Genomic DNA, 12,270 nt, shown 5'->3' on the forward strand with positions numbered 1-12,270 from the left:
CTAACAGATGTGAGGTTATAGGTCACTGTGGTTTTGACCTACGTTACCTCAATAATGAGTGGTGTTGAGGACCTTTTCATGTACCTGTTGGCCATTTGTGTGTCTTCTTTCTAAAAGTGTCTATTTGGGTCCTTTGTTCATATTTTAATTGGCTTTTTTGTAAGGGTTTTTATATTGAGTTGTATGAATTGCTTGTATCATTTGTATGTTCACCCTTTGTTGGATATGTGATTTCCCATTCCATAGGTTGTCTTTTCATTTTGTTAATGGTTTCCTTTACTGTGTGGAAACTTCTTAGTTTATGTAGTTCCACTTGTTTATTTTACTTTTGTTACCTTTGCTTTTGGTGTCAAATCCAAAAAACCAGTACCAAGACCAATGTCAAGAAGCTTACCCCTATGTTTGCTTCTCGGAGTTTTATGGTTGCAGGTTTCACCTTCAAGCCTAACCCATTTTTATTTGCTGTTTGTGTGTGGTGTGAGGTAGGGGTGCAGTTTTACTCTTTGATTGTGTTTCCCAACACGATTAACTAGGGACAGTGCTTTTTTCCATTGCATATTCTTGGCCCTTTGATTGAAAAATAATTACCTGGGTTTATTTCTGGGCTTTGGATTCTGTTCTAGTGGTCTATTTGTCTGTTTTTATGCCAATACCATACTGTTTTGATTATTATAGCTTTGTGATATAGTTTGAAACCAGGAATTACGGTTCCTTCAGCTTTGTTTTTCCCCCAGATTGCTTTGGCTATTTGGGGTCTTTTGTGGTTCCACACAAATTTTAGAATTGTTCTATTCCTGTGAATATTGAGTCACTGTGGGAAATTGCTCTGCAATTTCTGTGTACCTAAACAGAAGCTGGCCTCCAGAATTGGAAAGGGTGTGCTATAAAACCCTGGGGCCTCCCTAAGGAGACAGTAGGGAAAGTCTGTCCTTACTTGGTGACAAGGCAGAGTTTTCTCTGAAAAATAAGGAAAAACATTAACATTTACTCACCATGACTTCATGTTCACAACCTCATTTGTCCAGCATACAGCTGTGAAGTGTGTGTTAGCAGGAGGAGACGAAGACTCTGAGGGGTGAAATGACTAGTCAGTCACACAATCATTAAGTAGCACTGCTGGAATCTGGACCTCGCTGTGTCTCAGGCCCTCAGCTCATGCCTGGCCTGTGCTGGGAGGGCTTCTGGGTCTTCATATCACCGCTCCAAAGGAGGAAGACGCTCCACCAAAACCCCATCGGGGCTAGGAAGTTTACTTTTAGTCAGTGGAAGGGCCTCCTTCGTGCTGGGCATCTGGGAGGAAAGCAGAGTCCAGCTCAGGGTTTCTCAGCCCCAGGTCCTCAGTGGGTCGCTTGGAGGGTCTGTGCAGTAGGGTGGAAGATAGACATCTTTACTTCTTACCAGAGTGTAGCATTTCCTTTCATTTAGAATAGTAGGCAAAGTTCATAGTCATGTTAGCAATACTAATGACATTGTCACCAGTAGGAATTGCGGGTTTTCATAGATTACAGTTGTTACTCGCATCAGGAAATACTGTTTATGTTCCGGAATACTCCAAGATGATGATAATTACTAGACTTGCTGGTAGGTCCTGTTATTTAATACAGTAATAAGGAATTACATGTAATTATATCCTAATTCCTTGTTTAATGTGACTGCAATTGATGTGATGGAAAATGTGTAACTCTCCATTTCATCATCTGAGAGGCATCACCCTCAAAGCAGCCGCGCTTCTAGTCTAGGAGGATAAGTCCAAAGCAAGATCTCAAAGAAGCCAGTGACCTGAGGCCTGCGAGGCGGCCACTATTTTCCAACAGAATGTAGACCAGAGGCTGATCCTGTTTCCTCCGTTCTCTTTCCCCAGCAGAGGTCCGGCCCAGCGGGAGACCCATCAACACTGCCCGGGAGCCGCCGCTCACCCCGGCCTCAGGTGTGTACGGGCCAGATCTCAAGACACACGTCGGTTCCTTCACCCCGTTACCCAGAAATGCACACACGAGTCTCTGAGGACCCAGTGGGAACTATCTGTGGAGCCAACCTGATTTCCCCTCCCGCCTCCCAACCAGGCAGCCTTCAGGAGGATGTGAGCCTGAAGGGAGCAAAGCCTCTTCCAGAAAAAGGATCCAAGGTTTTCCAAAAGCTTGTCCAGAGCTTCGAGCTCCGGAGCTGTTGATAACCACACCCCCTCCCAGCACAGCACCAGCCAATGGACGGTCCTAGACTCAGACCCAGGTCCTGCCCGGGAGCTTCCTGGGAGGGATTACATTTTTTAACACACGTGTTGGTTCTCTCCAAGTGTGATGACCAGAACTGGACACGGAGCTACAGGCCTGCTGCCTGACCAGTGCTGTTATTATATACCACCACATGCTTTTCGGAACTCTTTGCAGTGATATTAGTATGTGCATTTTACAGGAAACAAGGCTCAATCCAAATTCCATTTTGGGCACTGACCATCTGTGAATGGGCTTCACTTCTTGAGCTTCAGTGTATCTTTTGGTAAAATAGGGATTATAGCAAGTGCCTTAGAGGATTATTATAGGATAAATAACAGTTTAGTAGCTATGGTTCATTTGGGTGCTTTTATGCGCCTGACGTCCTGTGATGGGCAATTTGCAATATTAGATCACTTGACCCTCCAATAACTCTGGTGAGACAGGTAGGGTGGCCCCCGTTTCCAGAACTGCAGGTGAGGGAGTTGAGGCCCTTGCACTTGACCAAACAACAGGTCATTTACAGCCAAGATGAGAATCCAGACCTGTCTGCCTCCATTAGCCCAAATCCTGTCTACCACACGATACTGACATAATGGTTTTCTCTCTCTTCTCTTTTTCCTTTCTCCATCTTCTCAGCCTCCTCCCTTCTCTTCTCTTTTCTCCTTTCTCTTTCTCTCTCTTTGTTCTAGTTTCCTCACTCCCTTTCTTGTTTTCTCCTTTTTCCTTATCCACCTTCTCTCCCTTGGCCTCCATTCATTCACCCTGAGAGCCAAGAGGATCGCAAGAGGTCAGAGCACTCCACCACCCTCCCTGGGGTTAGAGATTGGGAAAACAGTCTCATCACTGAACTAGGACCAGTCATCAGGTGGCCTCAGCACACATCAAAGCCCCTCTCATGTCTGTTTCTCCATTCCTCTAGTTCCTGGGGATGTTTTTGCCAAGAATTCCCTCTGGAAGGGGGCCTATGAGTACCAGGGGAAGAAGCAGCCGGCCATGCTCAGGGTGACTGGCTTCCAGGTTGTCAGCAGCAAGGTCAATGCCACCATGATTGACCACAGCGGCGTGGAGTTGCACTTGTCTGGTGAGAAGCCATCCCTCCCCCGGCCCCCAGCCCTCTGCACAAGCCCTGGTGCTAAGGGCAGGCGGGCACATGCCCTTTGCAGGGATGGATCTGCTGTCATTACATTTACCGTCCTGGGAGGCTCAGGCCTGTCTGGTGGGCAGGGGGAAGGGGAAGTGTCTATTCATCTTTGCCTACATGACAAAAACACCAGGGACTAAAGGTGACAAATATCAATAACCTGAACCTACGAAGGACCCTGAGAAATAAAGAGAAAAGGGACTCTTATCCCTAAAACTGAGCCAGAGGCAGGGACTGAAAACCCCAGGAGCCACGGTATAGGCAGTCAGTAAGCAAGAGAAAAGTATTTTTCATCACTAATCAGAAAAAATCAGAGCAAACACAAAATATCACATTCTACTCTTCCCACTGAGGTTGTTTCAAGTGATAAACTTTGGTGCTGCTCAGGGTCCAGTAAAGGCACCAGCACAGAGCTGGTCCAACTGGGAAACAGTGCAGTTCTAGGAAACAGCAGCATTTATATGAAGAGCCTTGAAAAGGAAGGGACTCATTAATTAAGAATCTTTATCATAAGAAAAAAACATGGATGGAGTCAAACACTCCATAAAGGATGTTTATATTACAGGGCTATTCGTAGTACACAAATGGAAATATTTTTAAAAGGGTGCGGGGTATGCTAATTATAGCCTATCTACTGGATAAAAGATTAGTCAATTTTGGAAGAAATACATCCAGGATAATGCTTTTAAAATGGGACTCCAGTTTTTTAAAGAAAATAATCATATTTATAAGAAAGAAAATTGGAAGTAATTAAACCAAAATGTTGACAGTGGCTGTTTCTTAATAATGAGATTAAGAGTGATGTTTTTTTCTTCATGTATCTCTGCATTTCCTAAAATTTCCCCAATTTTCAGCCCTTCTATAAATAGAACAGCTAAATATGTAGAAAAAAACTGTTGAGTAGATGGATAGATAAATAAATGCATGCGTGAAGGAATGCACACATTAATACACAATCCCATGTACTCTCACATCTATTCATGCACACACACACACAAACATAAGTGAACAGTCACATTCACTCTTTAGCTCTAAGAGAGTCCTAAACACTTTCATATACTCCCGGATACATCACTCATGCATTCCTACACGCACTGAATTGTAGGCACACCAGCGCATTGACTGATACATTCACATATACAAAACCATGTTCACTCTATTCTCACACATGCATGTATAAGCAGGGTCCCAGCCACAGGCCAGTGATCCATTGTTTGTTAACACACATGCACATTCTCACCTCCTACATAAACTCCCCAGCAGCACCATACTTGCCTACTTACAGTTAATAATCCACGGAGAGTTTAGATCAACATCTGCACATGGGATCCCACTCGGACGCTCACACCGCAAACCCACAAACTTGGGTTTTGGCATTTCTCCGGATCTTTCAAGTGCACCCTCTGAACTTGCTTTTCCCAGGCATTTACAAGAAAGAAGACTTCCATCTCCGACTCCAGGTTTACCAGATCACAGGGCCTGTGGAGATCTTTGTGAACAAGTTCAAAGATGATCACTGGGCTCTAGATGGGCACGTAAGTTGCGCAGATCTCCCTCAGTCCTTAGACTTCCGGTGCCCTTGGCCAGTCCATCCCCAGGCACTGCCAGGGAAGAGGAGGTGAGGAGGGGGTGGAAACTCTTGCATCCACGTGGAAACCTGGGAGAAGCTTTTCCGTAGGGCCAGGACAGGGAGCAAGCGAGACCTCATTGGCTAGTGAAATGGGCAAAGGCAAAGATAAAAAGGGCCAGGAGGCTGGGAGTCCAGAGGGTCAGCGAGACGGAGTAGATTCTGATGCTAGATCCAAAAGCAAGGAATTTGGATGTCAGCGGGATACAGTGAATTCAAGCAAGTTGAAGGTCAGGGTGTGGTGGTGGGAGCTGGAGAAGGTGGTGAGTCCCAGACGAGAACCTGGAACATCTACCCACGTTTCAGGGTGCGGATAATGGGTGGCTCAGCACAGCGGGGGAGACTAAGACATAGGGGAAGGGATACAACTCCCTCGCATTCCCTCGTGGGGAAGACTTCTACCTTCTAGGGCATTCTTGAGATTGAAGCCAGGTCCCCGGGGGTGCTCCCCTGCCCATGCCTTCCAATGTCACTGGTGGTGCGGCTGAGCATAGTGTCGCCTACCACATCCTCGGCTTCCCTGTCTTGGATTGTTGAAGCTGGAAGGAGAGTGGGAAGGAGGGAGAGGAATGGTGGGGTGGTGGCCAGAGTAGCCAGCCAAGGGCTGAGGAGTCAGAGTTTCCTCCTGGACAGGACTAGCTGTGGAGGACTGTGGCTTTAGTGACTTCACTTTAAAAACACATGAGGAGAAGCAAGTGGCTTTTCCAGGGGTGGCATGGAAAGTTAGCTCCTTGCTATTCTGGAGAGTATCCCCTTGGGTGCCCCAGCCCTGATGGCTGCAATGGTAGTAGTGCAGAAGCTTACCAGGACATCAGACTGTGCCTTGCTGGGGGTGGGGGATTCCAGAGGTGAGAGGACTAGACAGGAATGGAGCTCGGGGGGCCAGGGACAGCTGCAGCAACTGCCTAGGATGGCAGCCAGCCATTGGCCTGTGTCTGTGTCACCCAGGGTGTGTTCAAGGGGACAGGAGAGGAGGTCAGCCTAGAGCACGGCAGACAGGGCCTGGGGAGGAGCAGGAGGTGGAAGGCACACCAGTAGCACCAGCGCTGCCCTCCGACAAGTGTGTTTGACCGTCTGTGCCAACTACACGAGCCTCATGGAGGCAAGTGGCAGAGGGAACGAGAAGGAGTCGTGTCCCCAATTGCCCCCCAAAAAAATTACAGCTAATGCAATGGGAACGAACTCTCCAACGTGCGTTAAGCCTGCTGGGTCCATCTTAATCGTGCTTCGGTTTGTCCCGGGTGCTCTAAGCAGGTTTTTCATCACAGCGAGAACAGCTAACACTTATCTTGGGCCTGTTAAGTGTTGCAAGTGCTTCATCTATATTAACTCATTTAATCTTCACAGCTACCCTGAGACATAGGTACCGTTATTATTCCTGTTTCATAAATGAGAAACCGATGGCACAGATTAAATGACTTGTCCAGTGGGAGAGAGAATGGCCTCCCTGCCTCCTACAAGCAATTGGGTGCCCCCGCCCCTCCCCCAGCACACCGGCCTGCTCCTGGCTGTGCTGGGCAGGGTCCCTGCCTGTGCCTGGCAAGCGCGGGAGGGTGAACCCGGTGCCTCGGGCACCATGCCTGTGAGTGTGACCCCCGCCTGGCTTCCATCTCCCCAGCTCACTCTCTCTGCTCCCTCCGCACAGGTCTCCTCAGAGTCCTCCGGAGGCACCTTCATCTACCAGGGCTCCGTCAAGGGCCACGGCTTCGGGCAGTTCGGCTTTCAGAGGCTCGGTAACTAGCGTTTGTCCCTGGGAGCGTGAGCTCGCGGGTGTGGAGGAGAAATGTGATATTGGGGTGGAGGACAGAGGACCTAAGACAGGGGTTCCCAGCCTTCTCTGGGTCCGTGACGCCTCTGAGGTTCCGATGAAAGCTGGGGACCACTCTCCAGAAATAAGCACAATACATCGTGCCCCCACTCCCCTTCGCCAGTGTCACGCCCAGCTTTTGAGCTAAAGGCCCCCAATTTAAGGGCATTGGGTCTCAAATACAGGCCCCTGCAGCACTGTCTGGCCGGCCCTCGGGCATCAACCAGACATCCCTAAGCGCTGAGATGCGGGGTCCTGCGGGGCGCCTTCCTCCGTGCTGTCCTTTCCTCCCCAAGTGTCCCAGGGGTTGGCATTGCAGTCCTCGTCCCACCGAGGAGAAAACGGAGTGTCAGCGAGGCTCCCCTTCCTTGCTCCCCTGGCATCGTTACCCTGCATGCTCCACGCCATCAGTGCCCACGTGCTCCCTCCAGAGACTGGCTTTGACCCAGAGCCTCTGGGTGTGAGCCTCGGGCTCCAATGGGGGGCGAGGTCCTGGTTTCTTGGGAGTCAGGCCCGGGGAGACAGGAGGCAGGCCCAGGGCTGTCTCCAGAGCCCCCTGCCCGCCAAGGCAGTCGGTCCATGGCGTGTTCTCACAGCACTGACCCTCATGAAGCTTCTCCCTGTCTCCAGTGGAAATCGGCTTCCCTGTTCTGCCCACCCCACCCCGCTCCTCCCGAGAACTGTTCTTAACTCTTACCCCATGAGCTGCACTCTCTCTTCCCTGCAGCAGCCCTTCCAATGCCTGACCCCCAGCCTCAGACACGGAGAGACTCAGGAAACCGAGCTCTGATTCTGGCTCCACAGCTGACTCCCTGTCTCCTGAGAAGGGCCCGCCCTCTCAGAGCTTCAGCCCCTCGGTTAGGTGGGGTGCTAAGCAGGGGCAATGGTGTCCCACTGTGCTCTTCTGAGCCCCCCAGTCTCGTGGGGGGAGGGGCAGGCAGAGAGGGGAGACCCTTCAGAGACAGAAACTTCAGTGCCTGCAGAGCAGGTCCTCATGCATCCGTTTCATATTTCCACTTCCTTGTGAAGTTCCATGGCCCAAAGCTTCTACGGCCCAAAAAAGTTGCAAAACTTCTAAAGGGCTGCACCCTTCTAAGATTTTTACTCCGCGACATAGTTTTAGATTCTCCCAAAGACTAGCTTCCCTAGGACCGAACGCTGCCCTCTGCATACGGTGTGGGCCCCTTCTTCCCGGAGCTCCTGGAGGGGCCATGCCAACCGCAGCCGCACTTCCCAGTAGTGACCGCTAGGGGCCGCTCTCTCAGGCTGTTTCTCTGACCTACGGTTTTTCGCTTTGGGACTTGCAGACCTCAGGCTGCTGGAGTCAGACCCGGAATCCATCGGCCGCCACTTTGCTTCCAACAGCAGCTCGGTGGCCGCCGCGATCCTGGTGCCTTTCATCGCCCTCATCATCGCGGGCTTTGTGCTCTATCTCTACAAGCACAGGTACAGGAAGGAAGGGGGCAGGGGGGGACAAGACACTCGCCAGACCCCAGGCCACCCAGAGCTTTCCTGAGCTGTGACCTTCTGACCTCCCTGCCGCCCCTCCTTCCGAATTTAGACCCTGAGCCTGTCCTTTCCCCCTTTTTCCCAGGAGAAGACCCAAGGTTCCGTTCAATGGCTATGCTGGCCACGAGAACACAAATGTCCGGGCCACGTTTGAGAACCCCATGTACGACCGCAACATCCAGCCCACAGACATCATGGCCACCGAGGCGGAGTTCACAGTCAGCACCGTGTGCACAGCGGTATAGCCCCCGGCCTGCCGCCGCCCCACCGCCCCCGAGAGCCCCGCCGCCAGCAGCCGGTGAGAGGGGTGGGGGGACCGGACCTGTGCGCGCATCCTTTACCATCCACCCTAAACAAATATTTAACGGGGAGGAGAAATGATCCCAGGGGGGTCGTTTTAACATGCCAGAATCGTTCTCAGGTTTCATCTTGACACTCCGTCTTGACATTTTCCTACTCAGAACTCTTGCAAACAGAAAGCAAAAAAAATAAAAAGTGACATCTCTGACAACATAAATCAGGCCTTACAAGGAGATTGGTAATGACTCTGAACTCGGAGCTGCAGCATTACTGCAGCGTTTTCAGGAGAAAAACAAGAATGGTCCATGACCTGCACACACCCCCACCCCCGCTCCACATCTGGGGTTCCGCTGGGTCTCAGGTGCCTGCGTGCCATCTGGGTCATCTGGGGTGGCGCAGCCTTCTGCGCTGCCCTCACAGAAGCCAGGCCCTGGGAGCATTTGCCCCGCCCACAGCTCTCCAGCACAAGCCCCGCCCACATCGGGCGTGCCCAGCCCGGGAACAGAGCCGGTGCTGCTTAGCTCAGGGACTTGAGCCATAAAACCACTTTGCACACATACACGTTTAAGTGAATGATGAGGTCACAAATTCCAGTGCTGCCTGACAAGAACAGCTGAAGTTAAAAACCCCACACAGGGAAGCCACGGAGGCCCATGGGGTTGATGAGAAGGGGCAAGGGGCAGGGCTGTGTTAGGACTTACATGGACCCTTCCTCCATTCAAATATACATATGTGAAAATGATACTTTATAGCTCTTACAAAGATGAGTACCGTCCAACCAGGAGTCATTACTACATATCCATCACTATTGTATTCATTTTTCCTTCCGGTTTTGAAAGTAAAATAAAACGTTTCCCTGGCCCCTGAAAGCATGGTGGTCCCTAGGCCCCGGGTCCCCCGTGTATATCGGAAGTGGGCCCAGCCTGGGAAAACGACGCCATCCGGAACAGATGTTCTCGGTGGGGAGGTAGGGGTCCCTGCACCCCACCCTCTGTTTAGGAAGGCTGAAAATCAAAGATAAGGGTCAAGGCAACTAATGGTCTTGCATTCTATCCCCTTTGTCCTCCTCTGCTTTGCTCCCGCCCCTGCCCGCTCTCTGCCTCTCTTGTCTGACCAACCCTGGTGTGATCTGTTTGTTCCCGTTCTCCAGGGCACAGAAGTAGCTCCCTGAGCCCAGTGCCCAGTGCCCATCTCCGTCTGTCCCTCCGCCCGTGTCTGCTCCTGCTGGATTGGGCCCTGGCCCCGCCGCCGCCTCTGCTCCCGCCGCCCCGGAGAGGATCCCGCCGGGCCCTGCTGGGAGCAGGAAAGGAAGAGGCCCGAGAGAGCAAGGAAGCCCCGGGACTTCCCCCAGCGGAGCAGGCACCCCTCCTTCACCTGCGTCTCCGGAGGAGACCACAGGAGCTTAGAAATCGGAAGCGGATGTGAACGATGCCCCGTGCTCCCCACACGCCCAGAGAAGAGGTGAAGAGGAGGGAGACCAACAATCATTGGAACCAACTTGCGCTGACCGGTTCGGACCGGTCTGTCAGAACCCAGGGACGGTGTCAGCGGTGCCTCCGCGGTGGTCTGTGCCCAGAGCGGAGACCAGCCCTCTACAAATGAACTGCCCAGCTGCAGGGTGACACCAAGGATTACCCCACGGGCAGAAAAACACCTGAGGAAACGGCTTGGAAATCAGCGTATTTTTCCAACCTCATTTTACTGCGTTCTGATCCCAGTGAGTTAAACCGTCCTTCTGGGTTCCAGGCAGCGCTGGAAAGAAGGGTGAGGAGTCTGGCCCGAGCCCAAGGTCAAGTCTGGCTGTCAGTGGACAAAGAAGAGAAACAAGTCTGTGGCCCAGGCGGGTGCCACGGCTGCAGGCTTCGGGAGGCGCTGGAAGGAACTGGAGAGCAAGCCTGCAGTGTAATGACTGTGCCGGCGCCTCGGGAGTCTCAGTTCTAGGCCTACCACAGTCTAAAGCGTAAGAATTAGTAACCCCGGTTTACAGATGGGAAAACAGAAGCCCAGAAAGTGAAGAGATGTAAGCCACGGTGAAGTGTGGAGTCAGGATGGTTCTAACTCCAAAGCCCACGCTACGGCGGCCAGAAACCCAGGCCCAGGAAGGACACCAGACGGAGCGGTAGGCGAATGTCTGCCGCAGGACTGGCTGGGCCGAGGGGCCAGGCAGGGGCCTGCGTGTCCTCTCTGGGCTCTGTTCTCCCCACCTGGGCGACAAGACCAGACCCCGCCCCTGCCTCCGGGAGCTGGTGTCCCAGGCCCTGCAGCCCCTCGTCACAGCAGACAGAGGGCCCGGGCACTCCTGGAGCCAAAGGATGGAGTGAAGGAAAGACGCTTTGCAGTCCTTGCAAGGGAGTTTGACGTATTTTGAGTTCTTTGTGCTCTGGGCATTCATGAATTCTATATAAATATTGTTGGGAATCTAACGAGTTTAAGAATCAAGCTGTGACACTTAGAGCTACTGTCTCTGTCCTTGGGTCCCCTTGGGCTTACACGCGTGTGCATGTGTGACCTGCTGGCCTCAGAAGTCCGTATCACATTTTGAAATGACAAATAGAAACGTATAAACGTGTTTGGTCCTTAAGCGAATTCTGGGTTGAAAGAGTGAAAAGATCTGACGCACGTAAAGATTGGCCGAAGTGGGAAGTGAATTTCCAGCAGATGCCCCTGGGACTGGCCACGGCAGGGCCAGTGCTGCCCACACAGCATCCCTGGGCTGCGGGGGAGGGGACACACCCCCACGCTGGCTCTTTCCCTGGAAACAAGCGCAGGAAGCTCTCTGGCTGCTCCCTTCCCCTTCTTACACTCCTCTCAGCCAGTGGGCTCCTCCTCCAGCCCGCCGCTGCCCCCCTCCTGTGTCCTCTTGTGAAGTCCCAGGAGGTGCCCCCCCGGAGCCCAGGCTGGTGAGGCACCCAGCACCCTGCTGTGCACTGCCCTTCCCACCTCTGGCATTTTCTCTCTGCCTCCAGAGGCTTGGAAGGGACGGGGCAGACTCGACCCTTCACCCACCATCCACATCACACACCCATCACCATCCCATGAGGGGGGAGGGAGAAAAGTAAAACAAAAACAAACAAAAAAATCTTTTGTACAGAGATATATTTTTATTATACAAAGTTTGTACAGTACCAAAAAAGAAAGAAAAAAAGGTGTAAATTTTTTTTCATTATTGTAGGTAAACGGTAGTGGAAGCCTTTTTGTAAATGTAATAAAATGTATAAATATGGTTTTCAGAAAACATCAAGTGCTGTAAATATGTAATCTACACACCTTGGCTTGTCTGCAGTATATACATTTAATTTATCTGTCTCTGTATATGAGGCTTCCCCCTGGGGTCCTGCATTATGGTACTTTCCTGAATTTGAAAGCAATTTTAAATTTTTTGAATTCAAATAAAATATAAATTTTTGCATTTGTTTTCTTACATGTTTATGTCTCTTTTATGGGTGGGGACGAGTGTGTGCTGGGGAAGGAGAGGAAAGATATATTTGGGGCTGAAAGCCAGCTGTGGAAACGTAGAACTCTTTCTTAAACTGCTTTGTGTTGCCTCTGTGATGTGCTGGGAACTCCTAGCAAACATAATAGTGGATACACCACACACAAGAATTAACTCAAAACAGATCCAATGCCTACACATCGAATCTAAAACCATAAAACTCTTGCAAGAGAACATGGG

General features: G+C 51.2%; 1 protein-coding gene across 8 annotated transcripts in view; it reads left to right on the plus strand.

Annotated features, from left to right (window-relative positions):
* The window catches only part of CSMD2 (CUB and Sushi multiple domains 2), a 541,275-nt gene extending 529,269 nt beyond the window's left edge, over positions 1 to 12,006 (plus strand). For 6 of the 8 annotated variants that reach the window (XM_084873017.1, XM_084873022.1, XM_084873020.1 and 3 more), the window contains 7 exons: positions 1,862 to 1,927; positions 3,133 to 3,294; positions 4,777 to 4,889; positions 6,627 to 6,714; positions 8,096 to 8,234; positions 8,383 to 8,592; positions 9,737 to 12,006. In XM_084873017.1, coding sequence (XP_084729143.1) covers positions 1,862 to 1,927; positions 3,133 to 3,294; positions 4,777 to 4,889; positions 6,627 to 6,714; positions 8,096 to 8,234; positions 8,383 to 8,542 — 728 coding nt within the window. In that variant the 3' untranslated portion in view covers positions 8,543 to 8,592; positions 9,737 to 12,006. Of the gene's footprint in view, positions 1 to 1,861; positions 1,928 to 3,132; positions 3,295 to 4,776; positions 4,890 to 6,626; positions 6,715 to 8,095; positions 8,235 to 8,382; positions 8,596 to 9,736 lie in introns of all 8 variants that reach the window. The other 2 variants (XM_084873018.1, XM_084873019.1) reach the window with 2 other exon arrangements.
* Positions 12,007 to 12,270: the final 264 nt, after the last annotated feature.

The sequence above is a fragment of the Pipistrellus hanaki genome (genome assembly GCF_964339955.1).
Source record: "Pipistrellus hanaki genome assembly, chromosome: 2".
NCBI lineage: Eukaryota > Metazoa > Chordata > Mammalia > Chiroptera > Vespertilionidae > Pipistrellus > Pipistrellus hanaki.